General features: G+C 48.5%; 1 protein-coding gene across 3 annotated transcripts in view; it reads right to left on the bottom strand.

Annotated features, from left to right (window-relative positions):
* Positions 1-3,739: 3,739 nt before the first annotated feature.
* The window catches only part of Ush1c (USH1 protein network component harmonin), a 46,025-nt gene continuing 32,062 nt past the window's right edge, over positions 3,740-17,702 (bottom strand). For 2 of the 3 annotated variants that reach the window (XM_070032792.1, XM_070032793.1), the window contains exons 16-21: positions 9,916-9,957; positions 9,373-9,447; positions 8,963-9,062; positions 7,720-7,829; positions 6,361-6,416; positions 3,740-4,204 (exon numbers count right to left, since the gene is read on the bottom strand). In XM_070032792.1, the coding sequence (XP_069888893.1) occupies positions 4,192-4,204; positions 6,361-6,416; positions 7,720-7,829; positions 8,963-9,062; positions 9,373-9,447; positions 9,916-9,957 (396 nt within the window). In that variant the 3' untranslated portion in view covers positions 3,740-4,191. The remainder of the gene's footprint in view (positions 4,205-6,360; positions 6,417-7,719; positions 7,830-8,962; positions 9,063-9,372; positions 9,448-9,915; positions 9,958-17,702) is intronic. The other variant, XM_070032794.1, reaches the window with a different exon arrangement.

Raw genomic sequence — 17,702 nt, 5'->3', positions numbered from 1 at the left:
GTTGGAAATAGGGCATTACTTTGACCTGGCTAGCCTTGAACTTGTGATCCTCTTGTCTGTGCCTCCCCACTAGCTAGAATCACAAGCATGCTACACCCTCCCTGTTGAGCCAATTCTTTAAAACATATATATTCTATTTCTTTAGAGAATGCTAATTAAAACAGGATAGCATATTGATGGCTATGTTTTAGCATCTGGACCCAGCTCAACTTGGTATCAAATACCCCTGGCCTTTTCACTTAAATGGTCCTCTTGAGTTGAATTTCTGTCATTTGAAACCCCAAGGGGCCTTCTCAAGAGGAAACAGCACACTCCTGCTGAGAGCACTCAGTTCATTCCAAGCCTAGAGCTCCCCTTTTAGAATCACTTAGACCTTAAAGGCTGAATAGCAGTTCATATGGGTTTGAGTAGAGGGAACAATATGTGAAGACAGAGGAAAGTGATGGGCAAGGCAAGACCAGGAAACTAATGCATTCAATGTAGTAAAGGAAGAGATTGTAAGAGCAAGGATGGAAAAGTGGTCAGGGGCCAGGAGATACTGAGCTTTGAATGTTAGATAAGAATTTGTCCTGAGGCAGCAAGGAATATTGAAGATTATTCAAGCAGAGAAGAGTCATAATCGGATCCAGGCTTTGATTGGCTAGAAACAGAAAACAGAATGAGGACCGATTTTCTGGCTAAAGTTTTTTTTTTTTCCTTTTCTTTCTGATCCTTCTGAAATCAGATTCTGTGTCATTTTTTACTTGTCTAATAGAAGTGTTATAGTACCATGGTTAATGGCCTAACTCCTGGAACTACTTTGCCTATGTCTGCCACTTACTATCTGTTTAATCTTTGGCATGTCACTGAACATTTTGGTTCTTCAGTTTCCTCCATGGAGATTATGATATTGTCTTCATCTCAGAGTTGATGTTTTTTTAATTTAATTTAATTTTTTGTGAACATACTGTACAGAGGGGTTACAATTACATGGGCAGGATAATGCGTACATTTCTTATCACGCATTGCAGCCTCCTCCTTTGTTTACCCTTCACATCCCTTCCCAGCATCCCCTCCCCCCCACCCTATCCTCCCCCTCCCCCCCAGAGTTGATGTTTTTAAGGATGAAATGCATGGCTATGGGTTTGAAGCCCTTCACCGTGTTGATGCATAAACATCTGGTATCCATGCTCCTCAATTAACAATGGGATTACAACTTAGCTGGGGTTAATGTTCTGCTAACCCCAACTGTGTTAGTCAGCTTTTCACTAATATGTTTTTAAAAAGTCTGAAACAATCAACTTTTATTTTATTTTTGCCAGTCCTAGGGCTTGAACTCAGGGCCTGGGCACTATCCCTGAGCTTCTTTTGCTCAATCAAAGTGGTACTCTACCACTTGAGCCACAGTGCCACTTTCAGCTTTTTCTATTTATGTGGTATTGAGGAATCAAACCCAGGGCTTCATGCATGCTAGGCAAACACTCTACCACTAGGCCACATTCCCAGCCCTTGAAACAATCAACTTGAAAGAGGAAATGCTTATTTAGGGCCACAGTTTTGGAATTTTAAGTCCATGATCAAGTAGGCCCTTTGATTTTGAGCCAGTAGCAGGATTGCCCATCATGGAAGCAGTACATGGAACATAGTGCATGGCGGAGGAAACCCTTGCATCACAGCCAGAAGTCAATCCCCAGAGTCCCCATTAGCACCCATCGCTTGAGGTTTCCACCACCTCTCAACTCAGGGGCCTTCAGAGAAGAGTCCAAATTTAGACTATACTCCCATCAAAGTTGAAAGTATGGTAAGTAAAAAGATGCACTTGAAAACAGATTTTTTTTAATGTACTTGACAATCATTAATAGAGCATCATCTCTTAGCCACACAGTATGGAATGGGATGGTTGTATCTCTCATGATCTTGGGGCTGACTGACAGCTGTGGCTCACTGCTGCAGCTCGGAATCACCAGGGGTGATCCTACTATTTATGCAAATCCAGGAAAAGGTCAAAATTCATAGTGTGGCTTTTAGTGAATGTCATGTTGTAAAGTTGAGCCACAGTAAATCAGAGACAGTTGGTCATCAGTAGCACTCTAGATCCCTCCTAAGAGGGGTAGGGGGGCTTCTGGGCTGCAGATCCCTACCCGAGGATGACAGCTGTGGCCCTCTGCCCTCTCTGTGTTGGGCAGCACACCTGCCTTCCCTGGGAAGTCCATGCCTATCCCCCTAGTTCTCACAAAGTCAGGGATAGCCTGGGTCCTAGGGGTCAGGGAAATGTTACCACTGGGAAGGAAGAGGACATGGCTCTGAGCTCTGAAAACAGCCTTTTATCCAAATTTGAGATTTAAGAATTGGACTGGAACTGGGCGAGAATGAGGTTCCCAGATACACAGGCCCAAAGGAAGTGTCTCAGGAGCAAAGGCCATATACGCAGCTCTTTCACTATGACTGCCAGAGACAGAAATTGAGAGGCTCAAAGCCATTTCAGCTGCCCTGGGGACTAGCTGTGGGAAGCAACTTCAACGAGAGCTAGAATGTGGAGAGTCAAAAGGTACCAGAATTGTCAGCCTTAGAGGTTTATGTCTCTATTGTGTGGTACAGAAATATGGCATCCTACCACCTTGGGCCCAGATAGTGTCCTGATAGTGTTGATTCTAAGGTAGCAAACAAGGTCACCTAGCGGGCCAGTGTTTGGAGGTTTCACAACAAGGTCACTCAGTGGCTTCTGTCAGCTCATTAAAAAAAATTATTGTCAAGGTAGTATACAGAGACTGTCAGCTCATTTTTGCTGCATGTGGGACAGAATGGAGTGTCCGTGCTATTCATATTTGATCACCAAAGAGGATCTCCATGTCTAGTCCAGCTCCTTTGTAGACTCTGGCCTCAGCTCAGTTTCTCATGGTTTCCCAAGCAGCCCAGAAACTGCTTTTGGCACCAACTTTATACAAATTCTCTAGATCTTTTCACTTAGCCAATTAATACTAACTAATCTGCTGTGTACTTTGGGTTCAGTATGGGGCATCTTTCCAAAGTGAGCTGATTTCTTTGATGACAGTAAAGAGGCTCATGGTAGCCCACGTTCCTTACCAGCCCTATATGACCTTATGATTCAGGAATTAATGTCATCCCCGTTGCCAACCTCTTTCTTCCTGCCTTGCCCAGTAGCATGCCTCCCTTTCCCTTCCTGCTTTACCATCTCACTCATCAAGTCCCCATAAGCACTGAGGTGTCAATAATTAAGAACAGATAGAGCTGAATTTCAAATGGTGTGATTCCAGGCACTTCAAGGTGAAGGACTCCACAATGCTGTTTGTAGATCACCAGAGGACATAGTCATCATGGAATTCCAGATTATTAACTGTCCTTCAGTTTGGGCAAGAATTATTCTGCATAATTAATCCAAAATCTAAGGCCCCTACCCTTATAGCATAGATTAAAGGTAAGCATCCATCCAAAGCTTGGCACACAGTAGAGGTCAGCAAATAAGGTTCCCTCTTCTTACTTTGGTTTTGGAATTGTTCCAGAGCCAAGTGCTAGATAAGAAAATGCAAGAAGTTCCTCCACATGACTGTTCTCACACCATGGGCGTCCTATTCCCTCATCCTCTGTTCCAAGCTGACCCTAGATTTCTGTCACCTCTTCATATCAGGCCCAGATCACAGCTCTGGGAGATGTTTCTCACCACTAGATAGGGATCAAAACCATGTGGAGTTTTTTTATTTGATAGCCTTGAATCTGTTGCTCAAATCCACATTCACTCACATAAGCTGAAAAAGAAATCTGTTTTTTTTTATTAATGAGCTGGGAGTAAGATTTGTAGCATTCAGGGGGAAAAGAGGAATGAAGGAAAGAATAGAAAAGACTTAGAGTTATGTTCAGGGCTCAAGGAAGCCAGGGGTCACCTAGAGCTGGGAGAGGCCAAAGTCACAATGTCAGAAGCTAGAAACAAGAGCCCAGGCCCATGAAGTCCTGTCCAGAACAGCCGGTTCCCCCTCCTCCATATTTGCCTTCAGGAGTAGCCCATGTGTTCCTTATTCAGCTCTAGTTATAGACCAGATAGGTTCGAAATTCCCGGGTTCTGAGAACGATGTCTGGAGACGCTTTCTGATGCCTGGTGACTGTCTTCTCTCAAAGCTGGTCCCAGGCTTTGTGCTCAGGACAGGGGTCAGGAGCTCACCTTCTGCTAAGGGTGAATTTGGTTTCTCTCTCTGGACTTTAGAAGAAAGTCCTGCAGGGAAGAGAAAACAGACCAGGTAGGTGCAGACTTTGTGGGTGATGTTTACCCTAGGGTGAGGTCCCACTGATGGGACTCCCACCCTGGCAGCCCAAAGCCCTGCTAACCTCCAGGGTCCCCTCATGGTGTGGCCCTGAGAGGCTCCACACCAGCCACAGCCACAGCACACAAGAGGCCAGGGAGACAGCAGAAGGGACACCTTCTGGTGATGGAGATGCAGAGGACCAGGAAAAAGAGTGATAGGGAAGAGGGTCCCTTGCCAAGAACAAGTGACAAAATCATAGGGCCGCTTAGGTGACCCCAGAAGCCACGACATAACAGGCTCACTATCTTGGGGACATGAGGCCCTAATGTTTTGGGAAACTCGCAACAGAGAAGCCTACAAGTCCAAGATGGGGTGGGGGGTGGGGTCTGTCGCAGAGGCTGCCACATCCAATCCCAGTTTCACAATCATGGAGCACAAAGGTGGGCAACACACCAAAGCTGGCCTCCACAGTGAGTCCCAAGATAGAGCATGGGTCCAGGGAAGGAGAAGGCAGAAGATAGTGTGGGCTGAGCAAGTATCAGGTCACGACAGGGCACAACAGGACAGGAGCCAATGGAATCCACCAACCCTGGTTCTTTGGACTAGCCTTCAGGGCCTGTGCATGGCCCTGGCTATGCCCAAGCATGGGCAACACTTATGGGCAGGGTAGCACCTCTGGAGGAGAATCAGGCTGGATTTCCTGTGGCTTTCCCAGACCAGCATCCCCAGCTCCTGGTATTGTCAGTGTCCACAGAGAACTATGCTCAGAGTCCTGCCGTTCATTTGGGTGCTGTGTGTGACCCAAGGTGGATCCCAAGGGCTATCATCTGTCAGAACCCCTGGGACCCAAGCCAGAGGTCCTAACTTGGGCTGTTCACATTCCCTTGAGTCCCACAGCATTCCAGAGGGGCTGGCAGGACATCTCAGGAGGCGCTTCAGGGTGCCTTGTGTCCTCCAAATACCAGTCCAAAGAACCTGCAACAGCACTGGCAACTCATGGCCACTGCATGCAGCACTGGCAGACAGGGCCCTTCGGCCGCCTGCCTATTCACCGTGGGCTCCAGCTGCAGGAGGAACCCTTGTCTGTACACGAGAGCACGGTCTTCAAGGAGCTTTCGGACCGGCTGGGGACTTTCCGCTGCAGAAGAGGGAAGAGAAGAGCTCCATACGCAGAGCAGAGCAGGAAACAAAAGGGCTTGGTTACTCCTGGGCAGAGCTCTGTCGGACCGCTCCCTGCTTGGCTCCTGCCTTGGCTCCTGCTTAGACCCTGGGTTTCAGACCTTGGCTTCTTTAAGACATGCAAGAATTCAGATTCTTTTGGGTAGGGAGAGCTGGTCAGCATGGCCATGACCTCTTCCATGGGGAAGAGGTAGGGAGGTGTTGTGTTAAGCATAGAGATGAGATGCCAAAAGAGAGAACAACAGACAGAAGTAAGAATGCATGTGAAATGACAAGAAGAAGCAGGGACCTGGAGCCAGGGATAGAGAGAAACAGAACATAAGCAAAGGAGAGGGAATGCAGGAGGACAGAGGAAGGGGAAAAGGGAAGAAAGGGAGGAAGGAAGGGAAGGGGGACTTCTGAGGGAGAGGCTAATAGGAAGGATAGGGGAAAGAGAAAAAGAGGACAGAGAAAGACTTCTAGACACAGGTAGACACAAGGACTCACAGAGCATGACAGGCCAAGTGGAGCTTCCTGAGAGCCCACAGGTTTGAGATAAGAGCCTGAGATCTTAGTGGCTTAGTGATGCAGTACTAGTGAATGCCACTAGACATCAGGGAGACCTTCTATAGGGTGACAGATGGATATAGAAATCATTATCTGCTAATGGTATAGGAGATAAACATATGAGCGGGGAATCAAAAGTCTTGAATCTTTGTCCCAATTTTATATTGCATACTTGATCTGAGACCTTGAACCTTGGGTTCACATATGTAAAGAATTCGGCCAAGACAGCCTTAGCTCTGATACTACTTGAGCACTAGCTTAGTTGGAGAACTTGTCTCGTCTAGATGGTCTAGGGCCCATGACTACAGCCAGTCGTGTGTCTGCAGGAGGCTACTCCTTTACAACTGGCTGAGGTTGGAGGAAGTTGGGAGGCGGAAGCAGGGTGCCTGAGCACACTTACAGCTCATCGTCGTACTCCTTCGGGGGGCAGACTGCAACCACAAGGTCGATCCAGTCCTGTGGGAAGAAGCCATGTGACTGAGGAGAGTAACAGATGGTACATGTGCCCCGGGGGCTCCATTCCCCTATCTGGCCTCCATGGCCTGGAGTCAGCCAGCAGGGCCTTCTTCCCATGGGGAAGCTGGGCACTCCAGTTCGGCTGGAGTCCTCCTGTTTGGGATGGGCGCCCAGATAGAACCCCATACTATTTTTTGCAGGAGGTGGGAGGGGGAAGTTTCCAGTCTCTGAGGTTTGAGTCAGGCAGCAACCTCCAAATCACTTGGGAGAATTCCTTTGGAGCATAGATTCCTGAACTTGACCCCTGGAAGTCTGGAGTGGGTCCTGGGAAAGAGTTCTTCTAGTAAGATCTCCAGATCAACGGCTGGACTTCTGTCTCATTAACACTGATCCCTTTCATGACATCACTGCCTTGGTTGGCTTGCCCATGACTGTCATCTTGGGCTTGACCGAATCATTGAAAAAGTAGCAAAAATAGCATTGGGCCCTCTACCAGGCCATAGTTCCTAAGACTGAGTTGGAATCTCTCTCCCCAGGACCAACTTCCAGCCCATCCAGCTCTGCCTTCAAGAATCATAGATCACTTCTGTTCCCTTCAGACAATCACAGACAGCCATCATGTTACCCGTTCGTCTTCTCTTCTCCACATCCTGTCATGTGGGTCCCAGGCCCATCTGGTCAGCTTCCTCGGCACTGAACTTAATACCTCAGGCTCAGCTGCCTGCATACAGTTGTACAGGTTGTGCATTGCACAACACGAGTGGGCACCATTCATACTGTATTCTGTAGGAGGGCACCCTCTCTCAGATTGTGCAGTGCACGGCCTTTGGGAAAACCTTGTACAGTGGCCCTGATGCAGGAAGGAGTCTAGTACACACAAAGCAGAGGACCACCAGCCCCTCCTTCCTCTTGGGCCTTCTACGTCTGTTAATAGTAGCTTCCAGTACTCTCTTGATTCGTATTCAGTAAATACTTAGAGAAAGCTTTCATTTTGTTCTCAGGTCAGAAGACTTGTCATGCCCAGTCTTCTGGAGTGGGTTTGTGCCAATGTTTTGTGGGTTTTTGTTTTTTGTTGTTGTTGTTCAAGGTCAAGAAATGACCACTTCTCAGAATTCTATCCTGTCGGATTTAGTCCATTGACTAAACAGGAATTTGTGGGTATCATCCAAGAGTTGTTTGTACCTTGGATATCTGCCCTGTTGGGCACTTACTGTTGGGGCACCCCGACAGTAAGGTCTGGCTGCAGAGGCCAGGATCTGAGACAGGCAGGTGAGGAGGGAAGGGGAGAGGGGCTTCTTCTTACCCCACCCTTATTCCAGGCCTTCTGTAGGGCAGCCTCAGCTTCTGCCAAGGTGTAATCTGTCACAATCTTGCCATTGATGGCCATGATCTCATCTCCTTTCACAATGCCACCTGTATGAAGACAAAGCCAACTGGGTTATATGTGACATGTGTCCGAAGCCCAGCGATTGGCAGAATGACTCATTGTGGGATGGCTCAAGAGGCCCAACCCTGGACTCTGAGACTCACATGAGCTGAGCAAACAGAAAGGGAGACCACACTGCCCCAGCACTCAAGGGCATGGAAGAACCTCCCTGATGTGACCGAGGTCCTCACCAATGTTCTAGAAAGTTTTAGATGCTGGCTAACAGTGCAAAAGAAGAGACTGAGACTGGGTCCAAAGAGGCTTTGCTTGTCAACAATGAGGATTTTGTTGAAAAGGGGACATTGGTAAAGCAAGAAGATCACGTGTAGGGAGAGGCAAAGAGTATGGCAAGCCTCTGGCCCTCTAGGATAGGGCAAGGCTGCCAAGGATTTTAGGCAGTGGTAGCACTTGGGCAAAGAAGTAAACCAAATGTCCACACTGCCTGGATTTAAGTTCTGCTTCCTTCTTTTACCAGCTGTGGGTATTTAAGGAGTACTTTGATCTGTCTGTGCCTCAGTTTGCCTAAGCTGCAAAATAAGAATAATTATAGCACCTACTTTGGGAGCTATAAGATTAATACACATGAAGCACCAATACCAGGCTGCTTTGTCAGGCACTTAAGACTAGTATGTGGCACGAACTATTATCACTGAGAGGACAGGTCAGGATTGGATGGGTTATTCATGCTTTCCATGTGCAGGTCCTTCTCCCAGAAAGCCTTTCTTCCCTCTGCCACAAGGGTGACATCCACTCATCTATTAAGGATCAACTTGTTGTTTCCCTTCCCAGCATCCCCATGGATTAGGCTCCATCTCTCTTCTGTTCCTCTTCAGCCCTTGGAAGATGGTACTATTACTGTCAAGGATCTGGTGATCTTATGAATGTTTCTTCCATCAACCTGTCAAGGCAAGTTGGCATCTACTTTGTTGGTGTAGGCCAGGTCCTGGCATCATGACACACCTTCAGGTAATGTCTGAAACTGGGTAGATGGCTTGCAAGATGGACCTTAAGCTCTTGAGAAACTGTCAGCCTGCTCCACACAAGCATCTGTCTGCTTTCCTGAGAGGCCTTATATAGCCAACACATCATCCCCAAACCAGGCATGGCCCTACCCACTCACCATGCCGCTCAGCAGCACCCCCTTCGTAAACAGCAGAGACCACCACCTTCCCAATTGGGGAGTCCACACCACCTTCCAGGGCCAGGTCTAAAGATCCCTCCTGGTTACAGGAAAACAGGTCTTATGATCCACACAGATGCCCGTGGGTATCTGGGCACAAGCAAGCAAAAAAGGAAGAAAGGAAAGGAGAGGGGGGGGGAAGGATGGAAGGAAGGAAGGAAAGAAGGAAGAAGGAAAAGGCATAGGCCAGGACAGTGCTATGGAAAGAAAACAGACCAGATGCCCATTGGGGCTCAGTGGCCCAGCATTGGAGGGCATCCCTGAGACAGGAGGGGTCACCTAGGAATCACCTTGGAGTAAGTAAAACAGGGAAAGTAGGAGTCAGGGGAAGAGAAGGATGGTGGCCTGACCTCTGGCACCTGCCCAGGTACCTTCTTGATGCGTAGAAGCCGGACGTCCTTCCCTATGATCTGCTCTGGGGAGAACTAGAGGGAAACAAAACCAATAGGGCAACCTTGACAGGTGGAAGTGGCTCTGGGCCCTATGAGGGACAATGGACATGTATGTACACATGATGTCATAAAACTTCCAGGTACATTCTTCTGGGGTTAATGTGAGAATGGAGCAACAGCAGGCCTTATGAATGGGGTTAATGTGAGAATGGAGCAACAGCAGGCCTTATGAATGCACAATACAGTGACTGGTTAGCACGCAGTGAGCATAATCCTTGTTCTAACCCCTTACACACACACACACACACACACACACACACACACACACACACACACACACACACACACCATGCAGTTCTGACTGAAAGGAGCCTTCACAGGAAGGAACAACTCAGGGCATCCTTAGGGCTTTCAAGTATCCCATATCATTCTACCATCAAACCCTTTTGAACTTTCTCCCCATTTTGGGGGACTACTTGCCTGGGACAGGAGTGTTCTTACCATGGAGTAGGGGTCAAAGCCTTCCTCATATTTCCGGAAATCCTGGAAGCAAAAGGAGGATTTTAGGATGTCATAGCTGTGGTCCTGTGGTCACTGCAAACCCAAGCTCAGGAAAGGAGGGAAAATGAGTTCAAACCCAAGGATGAGAGATGGGAAAAGGATAGCGGCAGGTGTAGCCTGGATGGGGATGCAGAAAGGAGACTGGCAGCCCAACAGCCACAGTGCTCTGTTCAGGGTGGATCAGGAAGCTGCAGGAAGCATTCAGAGGCATGTGGTCCTACCCCCTACACTGTCCAGCAGGGGGGTGGAAATCTGCAGTTGCTGTCTGGGAACCTGGGTGAATGGCTCCTATCCTACAGAAAGTCTCACCCCTCTGACTTTTGAGACACTACCTCATCTCTTCTATATCCCCACTCAGGACATGCCAGGCCCTGGCGGATTGAAGGCAGGCTTCTCAGTTCAGTGCTCTGACCCAGCAGAAGGGGCCAGGCCTGCTCAAGAGGATGCTCTGCCTGGGAAAAATAGTTACAAGGTGACCAAGGGAGGTTAAAAAAAGTACCACCAAAAGGCTAGACATGGCAGTGGTGAGACTCTGCTGACCCAGTGCTTGGCACTGTTGTTAGCTGATCTAGAAGGTAAGATGCCTCCCCGGATTGGTCTTTTATTTGGAGAGAAGGAGGGAGCATGCACAGAACTGAGGCCTTGGATTGATGGGGTTGCTGTAGGGACAATGCCCCAAAGATTTAGAAAGAGGGTAGTGAGGAGAAGAAAGCAGAGCCAGATCACATGGCCTTAGCCAGGAGCTACGTAGTAAACAGAGCCAGATCCAAGACCCAGGATGCTAAGCCTAAATGAGGACCACAAAGCCACAGCAAGTCCCCATAGGAAGGTGAGAGATTCATGACAGGTTCCCACACACTCCTCACTGGACTGATCAGAGCTGTCTGGAGCACACAGTTCCCTAGACCACACTAAAATGTCCCCGGGTCTGTAGCATTGTGGTCAGGCTAGAGACCTTGCTCCGGGGGTAGCAGCCAAACTCTGAACACCAGACAAGCAGACAGGTCCCTGGACATCTGTCTCCTCCCCCTCTCACTGGATAGTATCTCCTAGGCTCAACCCCCAAAGAGTTTAGACTGGTCCAAGTTGGGGGTTCCATGAAGCATGGTTTGCCTGAAGGGGAGAGACATGGGAAAGGAGAGGGGGACATTTCAGTCTATGATTGTTGGGGCACCACACAGAGAAGGGATGCAGTTGATCATGCGTAAGAGGGCTCAGGAGGCAGGGTTGGAGCCCAGACCCTTTTATGAGCTGGGCCTGATTATCCTGGCTATTCCTTCTGGAAAACTGGGCACATCCCTGGCTACCACCTTCTTTTTCGGTGACCCTGAAAATCTTCTCTGAGAGATAAGCCAGCCGGATGGCAAGTCTTGTGTGAATTCAGAGACTTATAAGCCATTTCAGCTGGTTGGCCCTTAAAGAAGAAGCCTCACTTCTCATTCAATGGATGGAGAAACAGAAACCCAGAAAGATAGCATTAATGCCTAAAGTCACTTGGTCAGTGGGAAGACAAGCAAAGAGTTTGACTCCGAATCTGGAGCCTTGGAATCTTCCATGTCTTTCTCCTAAGGGCTATTTGCTTCATAAACAACAGGCCTTTCAATGCCTATTTTCAACAACAGTGCTTTGAGAAGCAGGTGATAGGTGCTTCTAAGAACATATTAGATCCAAATCTAGGGTCTGACATGAGCTATGTAATTACGGATGCATGTCCAGGTCTCTCTGCTTCTGTTTCTTTCTGCCTATAAAATGAAAGTGATAATAGCTTCTGTCTCCCAGAGTTGTTGAAAGATTAAATGAGTTCATATACATAATGTATTTCAGAACAAGGCTTGGTACTGCACTGTTCTAAGGATTAGCTGTCTCGCGTCACTCTGCAGTCGTGGTCTGGGAACAGCCACTTTTTATATGCATCTCCCCCCCTCAGCCCCCACCCAACCACTTTAATTGCCTGTCAGTGTTAAATCAGCCTGGGAATGGGAAGGCTGGAGAAGCAAGGGCTGCCTGTGAGGTTTGCTGTTTCAGGTTTCTTTCAGTGGTACTCAGACCACCAATCCAATGGCTGGCTCTGGGCATAAGCTCCAGAAGGTAGGGAAACTACAGGCACCCTGGGCAGATGGCTGAGCGGAGCCACCATTTCCTGCTGAGGGAGATTCAGCATTAGGGCTCAGTTTGAAGCTGTGGTCTGCCTGGAAGGGAGAGACAAAGGAAGGCAAGGAGTGGGGCGTGGAGGGGGGGTGTGCATTTCCAGCAGCCCCTTTCCTTTTTCCTAAAGCTAGAGCCAGAGCCCATCTTGGTCTCTGTGGCTCTCCGAGGGCTCCCTCTGGCCTGCAGCAGCAGGGACCCCAGAGCACTCTTAACCCAAACACAGGCATAAGAAATACAAAATCCTCAGTACTGGTCTGAGATTGCCAGGCAGATGGCACTTGGAGCCACCTTGAAACTGCCAAGAACTCCCAGGGAGAAAGAAGTCAGGCACAGACAGACAGGAGGGACAGGTGGTGAAAAAGACCATACACACAACAGATATCATAGTACTTGACGGAATGTCGTCTGATAAACCACCATCCTCTTCAACATTTCCTGAGGCTGGTGGGAAGAAAAAAAAAAAAAATCCCCACCAGATGTTAAAAGCAGGTCTTTTCTGCCCCCTGGTGTCAGATCCTGGGCCTGCATCCCTGAAGCTGTAGTCCCTTCCTAAATATACATGGTCTGACTTAAGATCCAGGCTTGCTCAATGGTCCCAGTTCCAGAGTCCCAGTTAAGCAGACACACCCTATCGTGAAGCAGAGAATGATGTGGATGTTTCAGGCTATCTCAGAAGCATGGCCTCTGCCTTTTTGGGAGCTAACAGGACAGCTAAAGCTCAAAATAAGTATCTGAGTGGCCTACCCTGACATTTGGATAGAGTTTCCTTGAAACTCTTCTGGCCTGGCTCTGTTTCCACCTTGAGTGGGAAGCTAGTCAGAGGCTGGCACTGTGAGGGATGCCCATGAAGTCCACTGGAGCCCAGGGTGGACAGGTCTCCCTATTCCCCAGGACCACTCCCAGGACTCAGCCCTAATGAGCAGTGAGAAGTAAAATGGAGACAAAGAGTGGACCAGTTTTGGCTTCTTCCCCAGCCAAGGGTACCCCACATGAATGCCACGCAGACCTTGTGGCACAGGCATCAGGAATCTCTGTCGGTAAGACTGTGGCTTTAAAGTCTGAAAGACTAGTACGTTTGTGCTCTGCCTTGGGAAAACTACTTTTTACTTCTGTATGTTTCAGCTTCTGCAATTTTTAAACATAGACAACACTAAGAATAATCATAATGAGGATCTGATGAGACCATAACAGCCCAGAACATGGCTGGAGCTCTTACTAAATCTTAGCTATGAACACTATCATTTTCACTGAACTGTTTTTTGTTATTGTTGTTGTTGTTTTTTATTCCCTAGAACTCATCATGTAGGCCCAGGCTGACTAGAACTTCAAAATTCTCCTCCCTCAGCCTCTTGAGTACTGGGATTAGAGGCATGAACCACCACACTCTGCTTAGCATTGTCACTTTTAGGTGATACCCCCGTAGTGTGGTCAGGCAGGGGACAAGAATGCCACGGGGAGGTCACCACCCAGTGCACCCATGCGGACTCATTTCTTGGCAATAAGACAGTTGCAAGATGATACCCAATCTTACTTTGCATGCATTTCACACTCCTCAGGGATGGCAGAGCCCAGGAGACATGGTTTGCCTTGCTCCTCTAGAAATACACTGGAGGAGACCCAAGGATCTTACCAGGACCTCAGATTTCACAGCTGGCCTGTAGATAAAGTTGGACTCCTGGTGGACCATGACAGGCTTGGAGATGGTTGATACACCAGGGCCTCTTGGAGGCTGTGGGCTTGGGCAAAATGTCTACAGAGTTAGTTTAAGAGAGACCCATGTGAGGTTGTGAATGGGGCGGGGGGTAACCAAGATCAGCCATGGCACTTCTACGCACATGCAAATCTACCCCCCATGCACAGGAGCCTGTCTGGCTAGCCACTCTTCTGAGGCCTTGGTATGACTTTCAGGAAAGAGATGAGAGCTCCACTGTTGAAAGTGTGGTCCAAGTGGCTGTAAGCAATCTGGTATTTGGACCAAGAGCCAGCACCAGCAGCCACTGGCACTCAGACACATTGTCAAGGCTTTCCCTTGGTAAACACAGGACCACACCAGTTTCCTCTCCTTTTAAGGGCTGGCTCTTTTGGACACAGTCTATCCCCTGTATATCGGTACAAGTTATCTTCTATTCTCAATGACTGGGCATTAAGTGTCCAGAGACCTTAGGAAGAGGATCAGTAAGAGGGGCATCCAGGGTAGTTGATGTGACTTGTCTGCTTTGCTCTAACGCACTTGCTCATCTTGGGCAAGGTGTATCTGATCAAATCACAACTCTGCCCAAACCTTTCAAGTCCCTGCTGACTTCTGAGCCCCTGAAGAACCCCTGAGATCATTCACGAGCTTCTCTACTTTCCTTGACAGCTTCCCCACACAGTCAGACAACCTGTGAAATGCCAGACTCTCCTGCTACCATGGCTTTGTGTCTACACTTTCTATTCTGCCTGTCCAAGTCTCAATCTGGAATATCACTGCCTTCCAGAGATCTTCCTTAAGCATTTCCTTCCCATCCTCACACCTTGTCGCAGCACCTGTGTGTCCCTTAGTCTCACTCCTTCAGTAGTGTGATAGTTGTCAGCCTATTTGTCTCTTTCCCACTAGACTGTCTTGGGCAGAGACTGGGGCTGCCTGTCCAGTAGTGTTTCCTAGTACCCAGTGCAGTGTCTGGCAGATAGTAGTCATGAGTAAATATTGTGATGAATGAAAATATAAAGATCACATGATACCTGGAGTAGATCTGGCCCTGAATCTTACCTCTAACTAGTGCCAGTATGTCAGATGTACATGTCAAGCTAACACAGTTGACCGTTTCCACTATGGCCTGCTGGTGGCTGGGCTGACTATAGACACCTCATGATGACAACGGGGCCGGAGAGCCAACCCAGAAGCAAGGGCCTCATCTTTGAGTCAGGGATAGCCTGGGTTGTGAAGTCACTTCAAATGTCTGTGGTCCAGCTCCCTAGAGATGCCTTGCGTTTGGGATTTTTAATCTTCCCTGCCCTCTGCTTAAGAACAAACAGTGAGAACACTGTAATTTCTAAGAGGACCCTGTCTTCAACACCAACTGCCTCAAAGTTTGTTGAGATGACCTTCAATTCCTTGTTTTTGGTTTTACCCCAACTGACTTGCACTTTGTATGGTTAATAACCATAGTTAATGCCTAGTGAACAACTACCATGGGCCTGCTACTCTTATTTTATAAGCATCAATTTAGAATGTGTTACTATTTCATTGTTTTTGCATGTTCATATATAATTCATGTGATTCTCGTGAGAGGAAGGTGCTAATATGATTCCTATCTTATAGATGAGGATATTCAGGCTTAGACACATGGAATAACACATGTCCCCAATCATCTAGCCAGTAAGTGGAAGAGCCAGGATTCAGGCTTGGTCAGTCTTAACTCTCTACTATTCTGCCGCCATTTTTGTGTTCCCTCTCCTGAGGTGCTCTCCCACCTTTCTCTCATGACTCAACACCACAAAGAGGTGTCTTCAGCGTCCCATTAGATGAGCCCTTGCCACAGCCCATGGTCTGTATCAGGTTTATAGCCGAGGCCTGCTCAGAGCAGAGGCAGCTGTTCTCCTTTCCGGTAGAGCTCAGTCAATGGAATGCAGAATGAACTTTGGAGGAGGCATCAAGGTGCACAGATTTCTCCCTGCAGGACTCAAACTCCAACCAGAGGTCCAGAGAAATTTCTGAGACCTGTTTAGAGCCTTAGCCTTATCAGCCTGCCAGGGCCTTCCTATCCACCTGCCTCCCCAGCAAGCTCTCCTGAATGCTCTGAGAATCTTATTCTGCCCTTCAAGCAGTAACTGAAATGGAAGAGTTGATGGGAAGGCTGATATCAACCACTGCTGCTAAGCCACTATCATGACCAGACCCCCAAATATTCAGTATTCCCATTCTTAGCCAGTGTCCCAGCTCTGACTCAAGCCGGCTCTATGGCTATGGAAGCAAAGGAACACTTTGTGTTTCCTAGAGTCAAAGCTCCACACATCTTCCATAGTGATCACCTCTTCCAAAAATCTTTGGATAAAAAGCAATTAATGAGCACAATGTCTTTTTGAGGGGAAAAAAAATCACTATTCAATCTCTCAGCGTCCAAGAAAAGCATCTCAAGTCTCTTAATAGCAAATTTGGAGATTTCTAGGCACTCTCTCTCCATTTTTCCTTAAGGTAGATGTTGGCTAAAAATGCTACACTTTAAGTGTATGCAGCTGACAAATGCCAGGGAAAAGGGCACTGTACTAAGGCATTCTGCGTTTGCAGAACTCAGCACCTCTCTTCCCGGCTTCCCCATCCCTACTTTATTCCTGTTGTTACTTTACATATTCAAGGCTTTCTGGGATAATATCATGAACTGACTGCCTGTGACACAGGGCTGGCTAGTCATGAGCGGAATCTTAAAGGACTATATTGCCAGGTCCCCCCCCCCCCCCCAGCCCTCACTAGCCAAGAAGAGCTAAGGGCTTGGATGGAAATACTGCTGGTCATCCCAAGGCCTGCAGCAACTGTCCATACAACACAGACCTCCAAAACAGCAGAAACCATGCACATGCACATGCAGCCCTGGGGGAGGGGGGGTGTCCATACTGGAAAACGGAATGAGATGGTGTTTCCTCCTGTCTTCACAGTGGGAAACAGCCCCTCCTCCTGCCTGCAAACACAGCATGCAGAACAAAAGGAGTACCTTTGGGGTAGGCGGGAAGCTCCTTTCGGGGGCAGGAGAGCTGGAGGGCTTCCCACTTTGGGTCTTTGCCTCCCACTCCTCCACTGCATTGCCTGGGTCACCAATGCGGAAGGAGAGGCTGCCCAGTGCCTCTTCTAAAGCCGAGGGCAGTGGGCGGGTAGGAGTGAGGTCTTGGGTGGGAATGGAAGGAGGGGGAGGGATGGGGATAGGGGGTGGGGTGCGCTGCACCCAGGGTGAAGATGAGGTGCTTGTGTGGCCTGATGCAAGCACCGGGGGCGCAGGGACCTTGGAAGGTGGGTTGGAGGGTGGGGGGTGGGGCATCACAGGCAAAGCAGAGGGAGTCTTTGGGGGGTAGTAGAACATATCCAAAGGGATGTCATCCAGGTCCGTGGTATGGAGGTGTAGCCCGCCTGCAAAGCGTCTCAAGGGCGGGGCCAGAGGAGACACAGAAGGTGGGGGAGGCGGGGGCCCTGTGGTCATCTGGGGGTGGTAAGGAAGTTCTGTTATTGTCCACACTGACTAGTGCTCCACACCATAATGCATGGAATACAATGCTTTTCTAATCTGTTTCTGTTGCTGTTGGAGATCCATTCCCTCAAAAAAGAAACTATGGGGCACCACTCTTTGCCAGTTGGTTGCCCAAATGAACCCACAAGGCTGGTAGAGAGTACCCAAGTACAGGAGAGACCCAAATGATACCAACTGGGAATAGTAAGTCAGGCGGTCAGTCAGCTTCGCCTCTAAACAGGAACACAATTTGAGTGGGTAAAGGGCATGCTTAGTAATTACAATAAGACAACAACTCTGAAGATAAACCCAGAAATACAAGACATATGCCCCTCTGCAACAGAGAAAGGGGGATGGAGCTGGTAGGTGGCATGGGTCCTGGGC

The sequence above is a fragment of the Dipodomys merriami genome, unplaced genomic scaffold, assembly GCF_024711535.1.
Source record: "Dipodomys merriami isolate MVZ:Mamm:240054 unplaced genomic scaffold, mDipMer1.0.p SCAF_21, whole genome shotgun sequence".
NCBI classification, from domain to species: Eukaryota; Metazoa; Chordata; class Mammalia; order Rodentia; family Heteromyidae; genus Dipodomys; species Dipodomys merriami.
The sequence above is the reverse complement of the archived record's forward strand: the minus strand, read 5'-3'. Positions and strand labels throughout refer to the sequence as shown.